The sequence below is a fragment of the Ascidiella aspersa genome, chromosome 6 (assembly GCF_963924565.1).
Source record: "Ascidiella aspersa chromosome 6, kaAscAspe10.2, whole genome shotgun sequence".
In the NCBI taxonomy this organism is placed as follows: domain Eukaryota; kingdom Metazoa; phylum Chordata; class Ascidiacea; order Phlebobranchia; family Ascidiidae; genus Ascidiella; species Ascidiella aspersa.
This window is the reverse complement of record NC_139452.1, coordinates 21,750,838-21,765,631: the sequence shown is the minus strand read 5'-3', so window position 1 is coordinate 21,765,631 and position 14,794 is coordinate 21,750,838. Positions and strand designations below refer to the sequence as shown.

Here is a 14,794-nt window from a genome sequence, read left to right as displayed (position 1 = left end):
TTTTATTAAACTATGATCTAATTTGGAATAACTGAAATGCTCATTTTTAAAACTAAAATAAATCTAGTCGTGATATACAAGCATATACGTAACCTCGTTGCTAAATTGCGTCCAACGTAAGAATAAACACATTTAAAAATAACCAATTGCTTACTGTTGAATTGCTGCAATAAACGCAATATTTTTGCGACCGTATTGTAGCAGTATTTGTGATTTGTATATTATTCATGCCAACACATAATCCCGGTAACAAATGAAAAATCCGTATTGTGTTTAAAAGTAAAATTTGCTTACTCCTGTAATAAATGGCATACTTGCGAACTCCACATATTTCTTTAGTGTTGGCAACCATGCAGTACATAACTGTTAAGAAGTAGTAAATAAGCTTTCAGCCTGTTAACGTTTAAAAGTGAAAATTACCAGGACTATGTTTAAGAGTTGTGCGACAATGACCAGTCTTTCTCTCAGAGACGCTTAAGAAGGAGCAGTGTGAGAGACGTTGCTCTGTTCGCCTTTGTAAGTGAACATATGTCGGCGACCATCGGACAAACTTTGTCGTCCGATATGTATAGAAAACGTGTAAGAGACTTACGTGGCCATCAACCCTAGTGCTAAGGGTCAGCGCCTTAAAGTTTTAAGCAGTAAAAAGCATAAAACACACGATTCAGCAAATAGTTTATTTTGGGAAAACAGAAAAGAACGAAAGATATGTTTAAACTTTGTTTTTTTCATAAATATTCTTATCAGGCTAAAAGGTGTTGTACGCTTGGAACTTCTTTTGAAATTTCTTTTGGTGCCTGCAACGTAAAAAGAAAGAAGGAAAGGTGTGTTATCCAAAGTATAGTTCAAATATGCACTAAACTACAACTGAAACATTCATATACAGTTATACACGATGTGTGGTCTGTGATCATGCCCTTCTGGAGTCGTACTGGCCAAATTAACGAAACCCATAGGAGAGGCTTCCCGAAACCAGTCCGGTCAGGATTATAGTGCAAGTAAGGCCAGGCTAGAAAAAAACAACAAGCCTGTGGTGAGGTTCCGAACTCAAGACCTCGGTCATACCGGGACCGTCGCTTTATCAACTGAGCTACGCAGGCGTAGAATGGAGCCAGAAGAGAAACAACCATACCACCATTGCCTGTTGCATGCTGTTCGTATATACCACATGCTAGTTGTTTTTCCAGCCCGGCCTTGCACTACAATCGTGATCAGGCTGATTTTCGGGAAGCCTCTCCGAAGGCATCTTATGCAGTAAACTAGCAAACATAAAATCTCTAGACCTCGTGTTGAAAATATCCCGAATATACTGTACATTATATAAAAACATAAATAGGTGCAAGTGTGGCTGCTGTTATGTTTTATTAAACATTCGAAATAATTTTTACCTCTGGTATTTTAGTAGAAGGGCGCACAATAAACTCTTCGCCAAGGTTAAATGCAAGGTAATCATAAAGTCTTTCTTCGTTTTCAACAGGAGTTATTCCAAGATCATTCAGGCCAGGTTTTCCCGTGGTCCTGTCAGTCACATGCAACTAAATAAACATAAATACACAGGGTTAAAGTCGCATTACGATGTACAGAATTTTGTAAATTAATTAAAGGTTACTGAAACATATTATATATACACGAGTTTACCATTTTGTAAAAGTCCTCAGTCATCCACATGGATTTTTTTCCTCCTTGGCGAATGATTAGATCAATGATCCGAGGCAAAAATACCGTAGGTTTACTCTGGCGCCAAAAGTAGAAATCCAATACATTGTGAAGTATCTTATCAAAAAAAATTAAGGTTGGAAAAAATAAAATAAAATTGTTTAAAATAAAAAAAATATAAAGATAAATAAAAAAATAAAATTAAAATTGTTTTTCAAATTTTAATGATCTTGAAGCACATGCTTTAAGTTTTTTTTTGTAATATATCATTATAATCACTGTCACCAAAGGCTGAAGAATTGTGTTTGACACCAAGCTCAGATCAAGTGTAAGTTAATCATTACTTAATTGCCAAATACCGACAGGATTTCAGTTGCCCAGTTTTGGTGAATAAACCAAATCAGTTTAGTTTTTCTACCAGAAAAAAAATAAAAATAAAACACATTTGTAAATTGGCAACTGGACAAACAAAGCCCTGAAGGTACTTGGAATTTTAGCTCACGTCGCAGTTGTGTCATCATTGCTTGGATTTCACATCAATAGTTGAAAAGGGTTAACTTAGATTTATTCAACTATAAATGCTTTGGAAGAATTGACTGATACAATATATCGATTGTTAAAGTTTCAAACATGTTTGTAAGTGCGTGTAAACAAACAAACCAACAAACCTTTTGCAAAACATTTGCTTTCGAACGATCCATCGGTCCAATAGGGTCATACAAAAGCATGTCCCTCTGCGATGACTTATAGATATATTCAATAAAGTCTTTGAGCACATAACGATTTCTCCTAAAATTAAAAATAAGCACATAATAATGACAATAGAAAAGAGCGAAATCAGTAACGACGTTACGACGCCCTATTATATATTTGAAAGAAAAAACAGTGGAAGGTTGAAACAATTACCAAAGACTGGACCATTTTAAATGCAATGGACCCTGTTAAAATGGAGTGACCAAACGACTCAAAATTATTGACCTTACCTTACAATGCTAATTGTCCTAACATTAGCTTGCTGTAAGTATTAAATTAGGCCGTAATACGGCTCGCCAAGCAATTATTGCGGCACGCGCCTTTTTTTCTTTAATAAGTAAAAACAGGCGCGATTTTCTATATATTTGATTGTAACATTAATATACACCACTGTTTCCAGTCATGACCCCGCCAAAGTATTAGCTTGTTTTAAATACGAAAATGGAAATTTTTTTCGCGCTTAGTGCGGAATCATCCTATTTTCAGGTAATTGGTTTAAAACAGGTATTTTAGGTACCTTGAAAGATAAAAAGCGTCCTCTGTACTGTGGCACTTTTTCAAGCGAGATTTGGTCAAACTTTTTAGTTTAAATGCATAGTTTGCGCTTCGATCAACTTACATGTTTTATGGGGTCACGTCATAGTATGGCGTCATAATTATGTTGTGCATTTGAGGTCCTATTTTTGGCCGCCACAAAATTTTACGTTATTCATGCGGACCGCGGTAAAAAACCCACCCCTTAAAATAGTAAACAAATACCTTAAAAATAGTAAACAAATACCTATTGTTAAGCAGCAAAGCGTAGAATCTAACAGTGCCAAATACAATCTCTATTTTAAATACATCAATTGTCGTGGACTTAAAATTATTACCACTTATATTTAAATTTCATCGGGGCAATCTTTTTAAGTTACTCCTAGCCTAATCCATGTTTCTCCACCTATTTGAACAACCTAATATTAAAACTTACCCAACAAATTCAAATATTCTTCCTGGGGCGTCAGGGTGCCTTAATGCCCGTGTTATTCCTTCAGCAATGTCTCCAAGGTGCGCAGGTTGTATGACAGTCGATTTGCCTCCATTATACAAAAGTGGAACGGATCCAAGGAATGATAGTATAGACGCATCGAATTCTATAAAAAATTAACTTGTCAGTGATTGTGATAAAAGCGTTAACTGAGAATTTGATTTATTGAAACAAAAGACAACAAAAAACCTTTCACATCTGAAAACACAACAACAAAACATATAATTATATTAGACACACAGGCCTACTTGTCATTGTAAATGAGTTTACCAATTTTAATTTCCATGGTCCCAATTTCAACTACTTTAATCATAGTTTATCAATTTTAATCAGTAATATTGATTGTTAGAATTAAAACACTTAAATCATACATAAATCAATGCATCAAGTTTCTTGCTAAAAGGTACATACATCATTATTTACCAGAAAACTATTTTACTGAAAATAAATCTTGTAGAAATGACAGATTAACTATATCGGTTATAAGTATATAAGGAATTCTTAAGAAAAGCATACTTGGGTCAAGGAATACAAAAGTGTATTTATCCGCAAAGCCATAAATATTGCTGGAACGGACAATCGTAGTTTCAGGATAAATTTCCTTCATTCCTTGTTCAGCCTCATACTAAAAAAAAATGATTCAATTGTTATGTGACATTTGGCATCGGCAATCAGGCGCGATTTTTCTTAAGACCTTGGTAACTACCAAAATTTTAAAATTGAAGAAAAAACAAACATGTGAGACACATTTATGATGTTTACCAGTGTAATAATTTAAATATTTTGTAAGAAATTTGGATTTGGTAAAAAAGAGTTTTAGTTAAATATGCCTGGTTCCAAATAACAAGTATTCTTGGCGAATGTTACCAATCTTACGTACAAAAAAAATAACAATGACATTAAAATCATGCCACAAATTTCAGTTTTAAAACGTGTGGGTTGTATTTCACCAGTAGGCTGCAGATTACATAATTCTTGAAATCAGTAAAGTAAGTCAAATATACAAATTATTTAGTAGGTCGCCAGTATTGAAGACATGGTTTACACACCTGTTGCCGCAGTATGGCGGATGCATTTCTCCCCTCTTCATGTGCACAGTTTATGTTGGTCAGATGAACCAACTTTGTTCCATCTCCTTTCTCAGCCACCAAACGAGCTAGCCGTTTTGGCCACTCTACGTTAACTTCTTCCATTGTGTAAAAGCTAAAATATTAATTTTATTAGTTAAAGCAAAAATGGTGTAACGGGAATGTGATCTTTAGTAGAACTGTCTGACAAAATAAAACACAACAAGTCATATCATTTAAAATATTTGAGTGATAAACATCTACAATAAAAATGTTAGCCATGTGGTATTAGTTGAAACTTGATAGAATAAACTGGTGCATAAGTATGCTATGTTCAAATTTTAACTATTTTTAAAATGTATATTTTTTCTGAAAATTTCCCTACTTTATGTTGCCTAACAACAAAGTAGAAAAATTAATGCAAAAAATCTGCTTCTATGAAAACTTGCTAAAACAAGCCTGAGTCCTTTCACATCTTGAAAGAAGAACATCAACAATTAAAAACAACTTATTAGACACCCAATCAAAGTGAATTTTAACTTTTAATTTTAAGAGTATCAGTGACGTGTCCCACAAATAACATAAAATCTTGAAATTAATATTTAGTCTGCCAGAAGTAATTATATTTTACTTCTCTACACATTTAATGCAAATAAGGCTGACCAAGTTTGTAACTGGCTGCACAATATAAAATCTTTACAGAGGGAAATAACTCCACCCTTGTTTTTGGATGCAATTCTAAAAGAAAAAAATTACTCTTTACAAATAAATTTTGATTAGTGGCTTTTTAGTCAGTTTATATTGCTTACTTGTTTTGTTAATCACAAATAATTATTTTTTAATTATTTCACATTAGAACCATATATAAAGCGAGTTTTATGAAGGTTAATTCCTAAATCTTCTTTTTTTTCACCAAATTTTTTTTTGACTTTAGTAATGATGAATCTTGACTCATTTGTATAAATCTGCTTCCATTTTTTATGGTCTTCCTTTTATCTCTTTACCTTATTTTTAGGCATAAAATAATGTTAGAAAGCTATACTTTAAAAATTGAGATATAAACAACACTGTTGGATTTGTATTGTGTTTGACTGGTGTTCAACAGTGGAATGAAAAATGATGGCTTACTTTTTAATTTCGGTCAAATTTGATTTAATCTTCCAATAATGTCATACTGTTAAACAGATTTATATTATTTTGTGAGAAACTTACTTAACAGGATGTCTTGTACCTATTAAGTTGACAACACAGTTTGAGTGTTCAATGAGGGCATGAATAGCATCGTCATCCAAGTTAATGCTGAAATCTTCCTATTAGAAAATAAATATTTTTTAAATTAAAAAAATTTAAAAAACTTTTTTTGAGACAGTTACATGTATCAGTTCTTTATCAAGATTTGTGTGAAGGTCAAATTACTGAATAATATAACTGTTTTGACACTTTTGCAGTTTACTAAACAATTAGAATAAATTTAATAAATTATCATCCTCAATATTTTTTCTATAGTTTGTTTTTTATTACCCGGAGATGAATTTGACCAAGATCACCCATCAGCCTTAACCGTTGAACCCGATCAAATCCACCTCTGTATGGAATCACCACACTTGATCCAACAGAACCTAAACATAAGAATTATTGGTTTTAAAATTATTGTAACTACTAAAGTATTAAATAATGCTGGAACTTGATTTTAATTGCAATATTAAAACAAAGAGAAAAGGTAATATTTTCCACGGAACATAATCATTGTAGTGACTGTGTTACATGAAAGCCACCTCAGTAAAATTTAAATTATTACATTTTAATGCAATTTTCCAAAGCTAAACATCCTACCAAGATGGTTTACAACAGAATGACCAACAAATCCATTGGCCCCGAAAACTGTGGACACAACACCACTGAAAGAAGACCTTCCACCACGTCCCTGTGGCAAAGTAGATTCATGCAAGTAGCGTTTTTGAATCGCTACAACACCATTCCTTGTTCTTGCAGATGTGATTGATAGTTGTTCTAAAGAAAAAGAGTAACTAGAAATTTTGACAGATTGGAAACTTTTGATATTGTGTGGGATATATAAGAAGCTTAAAAGTCGAAAAGGATAGTTTCATGCCTTTGTACCGCCAAACTTTAAAATTTGCACTAATGTACAAGGATCTGCAAAATCAACATGATATTATTGATTGCCATGACACCAAGTGGTGCACAAATTTTAAATATACTGTACTGAACTTCAGTTTTCAAAGTATGCAGGTTAATTGAATAGCCTCTTCCTAAAATTGGGATGAATGTAAAACCATTACTTCACAAATTTAACCAATGAAATATTAAGCTGAAGACGTAATATAAAAGCTGAAGAACTCGAGATGTATACAGCTATTGAAATGAAAAGTAAGAATTGCTTTTGTTAGGGTTAAAATAAAACAACTTGATTGAGATTGATGTATAGTAATAAGACATTGCTGAAATAAAACTTGGACCTACAGTAGACTTTTTGCTATAAATGCATTACAATCAGTATGAAAAATGAAATACTAACATTCTCGTTTAAAAAAGTGATATTTTGTTGACCAGTGTAATTATTCGAACGTGTGGTAGGATTCTAGACAAGCGACTACCTCTTTTTCATTTAATTCCGTTGATTTACTTGAAGTCCAGAACAATTTTAACATCTTTGCTATTAAACTTACGTGCTAAAATTGATGATTTTTTGCAAACGTGGCTTCTCATTGTTATTTGGTTCAAGAGGCGGCCAATAGGAAAGGCAATGTTACATCGTTTGTTACAAATTCAGTGATAAGTTCCTCAGCATTTCACTTAGCGCTCAACAATAATAACCCGACACTGACTTAACAGCAAAGTTAACAACGCGAAATGCAGCAAAACGTCAAATACCAGCAGCGTTAAAATTTATCCTACGTTTGAAAAACCTGTTTTGATTTTGGTAACAGGAATGCGTAAACAGTATGATTTTGTAGACTAGTTTCTATTTTCTGGGTAGGAATAAATCTAAACATGTATAATCTTAACTATATTATGCACTTTGTATAATCGATATGTTAACATTTTGTCTCGAACATGTTACTGTCTAAAATCTCCCCTTTGAAACAAAAATACGAGAAAGTTATTTTGAAATTGATAACTAGTTTCTCAATTTCCCAAACTTATCAAACATTAATTGGCAACAAAGACTGATAAGAGTATTCTAAATATTTTTTTTAACATGTTTTTATTGAATCGTTATGCAAGGTTTGCGGAGGCACAAACGTTTCTGGTATCCGGTCCTTTTTCCTTTAGCTCTCGCGTGGTAGAGTTTGGTTTTTCAAGCAACATGGCCAGTGTAAAAACGCCATCTGTTCAGGTCTACGGACGCAAGGTATTTTCGTTTTTGTGTTAGTCTTAACAAAATAGTGTTTATTTAAGCAGTAGTATAGAGATATTGCACCATTGTGCGAAGTTACTTCTTAAATTGCTGGTCCAAAACAAATTCAGCCACCCCCATTTGGTTATCTTAAGTTGTAAGTCTAAACTGAATGTTTGGTTAAAACTACCGGCGCTAAACTAGAATCGTACCACAGTTATTAAATCAACGCACAATATTTAAAATTGGGTTAGGGTGCAAGTTAGTGTGCCGTTTGTGTTAGGGTTCCTCTCGGGGAATGTTTCGACGGGAAATCCCGGGAATTTTTTTTTAAATCCCGGTTATTCGGCAACATAGCAAAACTTAAAAAAAATTGTCATTTTTGCCTAATATGAAGAAAAAAAATGGGCGCTGGTCTAGAATCCTACCACAACGTTAAATTAATTATTAAGCAATGCACAATACGTGGGTTAGGGTGTCGGTTAGTGTTTGGGTGTGGGTAGGTCAAGTAATATTGTTTAGCACTATTACTGGACTCACCCAAACCCAAACGCTAACCGGCACCCTAACCCTAATCATGTTCGTTGTGGTAGGATTCAAGACGAGCGCCAAAAAATGTTACCAAACTTATTAAAGTCGTTGCCTGAGTTGCTTTTTTTGCGCTTACCAGCGGAAAAACGTAAACGTAAAAATTTATTTTACCAATAAAAATGCGCCTTGTATGCGCGTGTTTTCTAAATAAAAACAAATAAGGGTGCTGACTTTAATACGAGAACGTCTTGTAAGATTGCAAAAGCAAGACTACAGAACATAAATTAGCTTAATTAAACGTTTGGAGCTAATATAAAGTAATTTTAAACATCATAATGACGTAATTAGGGCATGAAAATTTCGTCAGGATTCCCGGGAAGTTTCATTTGTCAATCCCGTTTCCCGGGAGTGAACAAATCCGGGAAAAAGAGGAACCCTAGTTTGTGTTGGTCAACTATGATCATATTCATTATTTAATTAAATAGCATAACGCAGCGAAACACTAACCCAAATAATGTGCGTTGTGGTTGGATTCTATACCAGTGCCAAATGACCTGCTCACTTCGTTGTTTAGGGCAAAAATTATTAACTTTTCAAAATTTTATTTTTTGCAGAAAACTGCTACTGCTGTAGCCCATTGTAAGCGTGGCAATGGAATGATCAAAGTAAATGGAAGACCCATTGATGTGGTAGAACCGGAAACCTTGAGATATAAAGTAGGAACCAGTTTTAAAAACCTGCCAGTTTTAACTGAGGCCTCATCGGCCAAAAAAAGTGATGCACCCGCGATTTTGTTACAAACTAGACCTGCACTCCTAAAACATTAATATGCTTCCAGGTTTTATATAGGTTACCTAGTTGCACCAGGTCACCCCAATATTTTTGGCCGTGCATCTGTGATACTTTTCAGATGGGCTCATCGGGGTAGGTCTACATGTTGGTGTTAAAAAAGAACTCTTTTTTTAGCATAACAAGCAAAACTCAAAAAAAAAAAATTGTTTATCAAAAATCTGAAGGCAAGTTGTTTTTTGCAACCCTAGATTGGTATGCTGGAATAAATACAGATGAGTCTTATCTACCCGTACGATCTGGGCAAATAGGCACTTCCTGAGGCTATTTACACAGCTAACACAGTAATCTAATCAATATTGGAATAATGCATGGAAATAGTGAAACTTGGGAGTATAAATTTAATACTACCACCACCCAACGCTAACCCCAACCAGAACCTTAATCGCATATGGGTGCAAGCATAAAATTTTGTTCCAGGCCAATCCACTTCCAGAATAAATACCCTGCCTAACGGCACTGTCAGCTGTGGTCATTTGTCGAAAATCACTTGCAATGTGTTTAAGGGTGGGAAGTCATTCAAACGTGCAAGTCTAGTTAGATGCATTGACAACTCATAAATGTTAGCAAAAACTTAATTACTGTCATGTTAACAAAAAACATGTGCCATGTGCAATACCTTATGTGTCAAATCTGCGAGATTATAACAAAGCAGATTTGTATTGGTAACTTAGTCATCACTTTGTTTGGAATCTCTAAATGTTTTGCACTTAAATTGTGTGACACTGAACAAGTACCTGTCTGCAGATTGTTTTCTTACAGTGATAATTGTCATTTTAAAATTAGATCAGAGTGGTGTATGTTTTGTCCAAGACATAATAATAAAAAACTAACACTTAGATGCAAGAGCCAGTCCTTCTTCTGGGTAAACCCCGATTTGAAGGAGTTGACATCAGGATCAGAGTAAAGGGTGGTGGACGTGTTGCCCAAGTTTATGGTATGTTTTACTTTTATTTCATAGCCTGTGATGTTCAAATACTGCTTTACTTCCTTCATAAAATTACTGTTTTCAGGTAACTTTGTATCATAGTCCACTGCAGCTTATAATAATGTGAATATAGTTAGTTACTTTGCTTTATTTATTTAGATATATTAAAATAATTATAATAATTTCTTTGATTTTAGCAATTCGCCAAGCCCTGGCTAAGTCTTTGGTTGCCTACTACCAAAAATGTGAGTAATAATTCACTGATTAATAAGTTTATGATTTTTTTACTTGGGTCCCCAGTGTTTAAATTAGGTCTGGTACATTCAAACTTTTTTACTTTGCTTGTTGACAATATTTCCACAAATAGTAGTTCAGGCAACAGTGCTTATACACTCTTTTTGCAGCGACCCAATCACCAAGCAAAACTTCTATTGTTACGTCATATGCAGAATATATTTTCTTTATTAAAAACTAAGTCCTAATGCCTTCAATGGAGGCTTAAAGTTAGTTTGTGCCTCCTATTTTTTAGCGTAAATCTTTACATCCTTGTCAAATTTAATACCTTCTTGAAGTGTAAAATGTTGACGTAAAAAAAATGAGTAAGTTACACTTGAATACGCTGACATTATGAAGTCGCGCATGTATCCCCAAACTGAAAAGGATGTTGAGACAAAGTTTGCCAAACTCTTTGAATTTATTAACGTATTTTAAATACTTAGTCGTTACATTATATATAGATCAAGCAACCCCCAGTTTGGAAAGCTTTATTCGAACCGGTCGGCTCTTTTTAAAGCTAGATCTCAACCAAGCTGAGAAAAAAGATGCCTTGTTAAATTTGATAAATATTTTTTACCAGTCGTCGACGAAGCGTCAAAGAAAGAAATCAAAGACACACTGATCCAATACGACCGAACCCTTCTGGTCGCCGATCCTCGCCGCAAGGAATCGAAGAAGTTTGGTGGGCCCGGGGCAAGAGCACGTTACCAGAAATCTTATCGATAAGCTACTGTCTTGCTTTGCGATCCGCCAATAAAGTACCATCAAACCAACTTGACTGCTGAATTATGCGAGTTGTTCAAGTTAGTTTTTGTGTGTTGCACACTGTTCAGTGGAATCGTAGAGTGATTATTTTGGCATGGCAATATATGAGAGTAGCACCCAGGGCTGGGTTCACCAGTAAAAAACAGTAGCACTTACCTAGGGCACCACAAATATTCTAAATAGTGCTTCAGTGTGCGATGAAATTATTCGAGTTGGTCAGACGACTTCGACCTCCATGGTGGCCCGGTGGAAATATTTTTTGCATATTTTTATTTCTAAAGTGTCATATTAAACATCTATATTTTTGATTGATAAAATCTTGTTTGGTTTATTGCGCCTATATTTTGAATGACACATATGGGGCATCAAAATTTTAGTTCCTTATAGGGCCTACAACTATTTAGGTCACTCCTACTTTTACCAAGTAACTGTAAGAATAGAAGCGCCTAAAATTATCGTTTGCGAACTTTATCAGGATCGTTAGTTTCTTGACTTTCTCGTGTATTTTTTACGTCTTTTTAATTGGCGTACGGGTTGAAATTACAATTTCTTACTATTAAAAGAAAAAAATTATGCTTTATTCCGATGCAAAACCCCCCGTAGTCTAACTCCGTAAAAGTAGGTCGGTAATCAAAGTCCTATGATTAAATAAATTGAAACAGAAGGTTGTTTTGTTGATAATCCTATCAAAGCTGCCAAGAAAGCCTAGAAAATCCAGTAAAACATGTCTAATACACGTCTTTAATGTCATCCACATTCTTTATTGGCTACAAAATTTAATGTTGTACTGTTTCTTCTCGGACAACAACATAGGTGGACTAGCATATGACGGAATATTTTCAACCATGTATTGTAAGAGAATGAATTACACGACACCCCTATAAGTGGATTGCCTAATATCCCGGTTATTTTAGTTACGTAAGTTGGCGGAATACAGGCTGTAGAGTCGGGGCCGGGCTCGGAAGTCGGGACTCGACGAAATCGTACATTTGACCGGAGTCGGGAGTCGGACTCGGATTTATTTTTTTGGCCGTAGTCGGACTATGGTTATTTTTAACCACTTCCGCAGCCCTATTTTTAAGTTGTGCACAAAAAAGACACAGCTTGAATCAAAGGTAGCCAAACAGGGCGCGGGCGGTTAAAAACAACCGGAGTCCTAATCGTCTAGTCCCGAGTTCGACGTCGGCCAAATTTGCCGAGTCCGGCTTCGACTCAGCCTGTATGTCACCCATTTACTTAACTAAAATAGTGGATATACAGAAATCCACTCAAAAGGGTGTCATATAACTTATTTACCAACAATCTGTTGTTGAAATTTTTTTCATATGCGCGTTAAAGCGAATTGAGGTTATATTTTAAAGATTGACTTTCTCCTATATAACCTACGTAATTGTGGTCAAAAAAACAAAACAAAAGTGGTAGACACATACAGTAGTCCGATTGCATTACTTGACGGATAATTAGAAAAAGTAATAGGTACCAAAAGTCTCAAGCTAGCTGTGGTAATTTTGTCCGTTGTCAGTGTGTAAAATTATTTCTTATTTATGACCACCGGTACCTATAGTCTTAACTCTTATTGAAATCTATTTACCATTGAATTTTATTGTTTTTGCATGCTACTTCGTAGACTTTATGTTGGCTACTTTCATAGACTTTATGTTGACGTTTATCTCACATCGTCTCAATGATAAACTTAACAATCGGCCTAAAAAACTTGACCCAATAATATAATATAAAAAGTAGATACTTAAACCAACGTCTGTATATAACGTAGGCCAGGGGTCGGCAACCCCTGGCACGCGTGCCAAAAGTGACACGCGAGATGATTTTTCAGGACGTTATATCACCTTAAGAAAGGGCAACCATTACATCACTACTACATTATTATTATTACATCACTAACACTAGCGCTAATTAAGTGGTTGCATACATTTCCAATTCGTGTCACAAATTACTGTCTTAACTCTTGTGTGGGCGTTAAACTTGTTGTTTTCGACTAACCGTTCGTATTACGTCACAATGCCCTAAAGTTGGCGTGATGTTTATAGCTTTGAAGAAGTGCATTCTAACTTAAAAGCAAGCACGTGTGTTTATTTGCGACTGAGAAACCAAGCTAAAAGCGAAACTGATAGTTAACACTTGGTATCATCTGAAAAAGCGTCGAAGTATATTCAAAAAAAGCGGGCACAGCATTGTGTTCAGTTCGCTTTTTTCAGCAGGGTTGGGGTATCTTTACAGAAATTAATTTATAAAATGAGGTTTAATGGCGCCTCCCAAGCTACGTAAATTAGATGTCAAATCATTCGTAAATTAGATGTCAGATCACAGCAGGGCTGTGGAGTCGGACTCGGGACTCGATTAAGATTAAAGGTAAAACTATCCGAGTCCGACGTGTGCCCAACCCATACGCAGCACCAAATTTTGAAACTGATAACTGTAAATTGTTTACGTGGAATAGCATATGGTGGCATATTTTCCAATACCTCTATGAGTTGTTTGAATATCCATCTAATTTTAACAAAAACGCTTTAAAGCAGTCTGATCGCGACTAATGAGATGGAACGCTATTTCTTTTGTTGTCGCGACCAGACTTGACGCAAATCTTACGCACAGCAGACAGACACGACTAAACGCGCTTTTAGCGGGATAGCGCGTGCACTACTTTTTAATCGTGTCTGAAGATGCTTTTTAATAGAAACCATTAGTTTTTTACGGGTTTTTGTAGGTTTTATATTACGAATGTTATTTTAAAAGGTTAGGCAGGTTATTTTTTTTAAATCCAATAAAATTATATTCCTGAAACGGTCGAAAAGCCTTTGAATTCGTATCTTTTTTTTCCATGTATGATTTTACCAGCTTGACTAGATCAAAAAACAATTTTGAAGACACCCTTGCATAATTTTGAAAATTATCTTCATGTTTTAATAAAGTGCAAAAAAGTACATAGAGAGAAACCTCTTTATTTTGTAGTAGCCACTTCGTCATATTGTGTTTACCCAGAGAATTTTTGTTTTTAATCGATGTGTCGTAACGGAAAATTTTCAGTAAAAATCTATGGCCTAAATTCTTTGCAGCCACATTGTAATGTTTGCGTTACTCCTTGCAGCCAATGTGCAAACGATAAGCGGAAAGTTTTCGGTAAAATTCCGTTACGTAAATTTCTTGCAACCACATTGTAATGTTTGCGATATATTTGCAGCGAATTTGCAAAAATTCAAATTGCTGACACCAATTTTTATGCGTCAAGGTATTTACATCCGTTTTTTTGTATATGTTTCAAAACACCGCGGTCTGAACATTAGTCGGTTTCCCCGGTTGTGTGATTTTCAAACTGTTGACATTTAACTGGAGTCAGAGGCTGTTTCGCAATCGCATTTTGACGTAAAATTTGTATGTTTCGCGTCAGAAATAAGTGTGAAAAAGGTTTAGACCACGCCTTGTTATCACGTGATATTTTGTTAAGTATTATAAGAATTAATGACGTAAATCTTTCTTTATCGCAGAAATTTTCTTAACTGATTCTCGTCTATAAATAGCGTGTTCAATCAACATAAAATAGAGAGGCTTTTACAGCTTTGACTGAA

At 34.8% G+C, this 14,794-nt stretch overlaps 2 protein-coding genes across 3 annotated transcripts; one reads left to right on the top strand and one right to left on the bottom strand.

Annotated features, from left to right (window-relative positions):
- Positions 1–658: 658 nt before the first annotated feature.
- Positions 659–7,386, bottom strand: LOC146140766 (NADH dehydrogenase [ubiquinone] 1 alpha subcomplex subunit 9, mitochondrial-like). The gene is made up of 11 exons (XM_083392011.1): positions 7,191–7,386; positions 6,337–6,513; positions 6,025–6,122; positions 5,716–5,813; positions 4,486–4,639; positions 3,953–4,061; positions 3,380–3,542; positions 2,325–2,445; positions 1,639–1,773; positions 1,389–1,535; positions 659–797 (listed from the first exon to the last, which is right to left on the bottom strand). The coding sequence occupies exons 1-11, from the start codon at positions 7,228–7,230 to the stop codon at positions 744–746; spliced, it is 1,296 nt and encodes a 431-aa protein (XP_083248137.1). The 5' UTR covers positions 7,231–7,386; the 3' UTR covers positions 659–743.
- Positions 7,387–7,750: 364 nt separating this feature from the next.
- Positions 7,751–11,218, top strand: LOC146140765 (small ribosomal subunit protein uS9-like). Of its 2 annotated transcripts, none has more exons than XM_083391283.1 (5): positions 7,751–7,876; positions 9,007–9,108; positions 10,082–10,178; positions 10,367–10,414; positions 11,026–11,218. In XM_083391283.1, the coding sequence occupies exons 1-5, from the start codon at positions 7,832–7,834 to the stop codon at positions 11,169–11,171; spliced, it is 438 nt and encodes a 145-aa protein (XP_083247409.1). In that variant the 5' UTR covers positions 7,751–7,831; the 3' UTR covers positions 11,172–11,218. The 2 variants fall into 2 exon arrangements, with proteins under 2 accessions (XP_083247409.1, XP_083247410.1); XM_083391284.1 differs by having other exon boundaries at positions 7,823–7,876; positions 9,007–9,057.
- Positions 11,219–14,794: the final 3,576 nt, after the last annotated feature.

Excerpts from the sequence above, each read along its gene's own strand:
- LOC146140766 (XM_083392011.1), bottom strand. The coding sequence starts at position 7,230 with ATGAGAAGCCACGTTTGCAAAAAATCATCAATTTTAGCAC. Across the intron at positions 5,814-6,024 it reads TTGGTCAAATTCATCTCCGG|GAAGATTTCAGCATTAACTT; the intron begins GTAATAAAAAAC and ends ATTTTCTAATAG. Across the intron at positions 3,543-3,952 it reads TTTTGTATTCCTTGACCCAA|AATTCGATGCGTCTATACTA; the intron begins GTATGCTTTTCT and ends AATTTTTTATAG.
- LOC146140765 (XM_083391283.1), top strand. The coding sequence starts at position 7,832 with ATGGCCAGTGTAAAAACGCCATCTGTTCAGGTCTACGGACGCAAG. Across the intron at positions 9,109-10,081 it reads CGGAAACCTTGAGATATAAA|ATGCAAGAGCCAGTCCTTCT; the intron begins GTAGGAACCAGT and ends ACTAACACTTAG. Across the intron at positions 10,415-11,025 it reads GGTTGCCTACTACCAAAAAT|TCGTCGACGAAGCGTCAAAG; the intron begins GTGAGTAATAAT and ends ATTTTTTACCAG.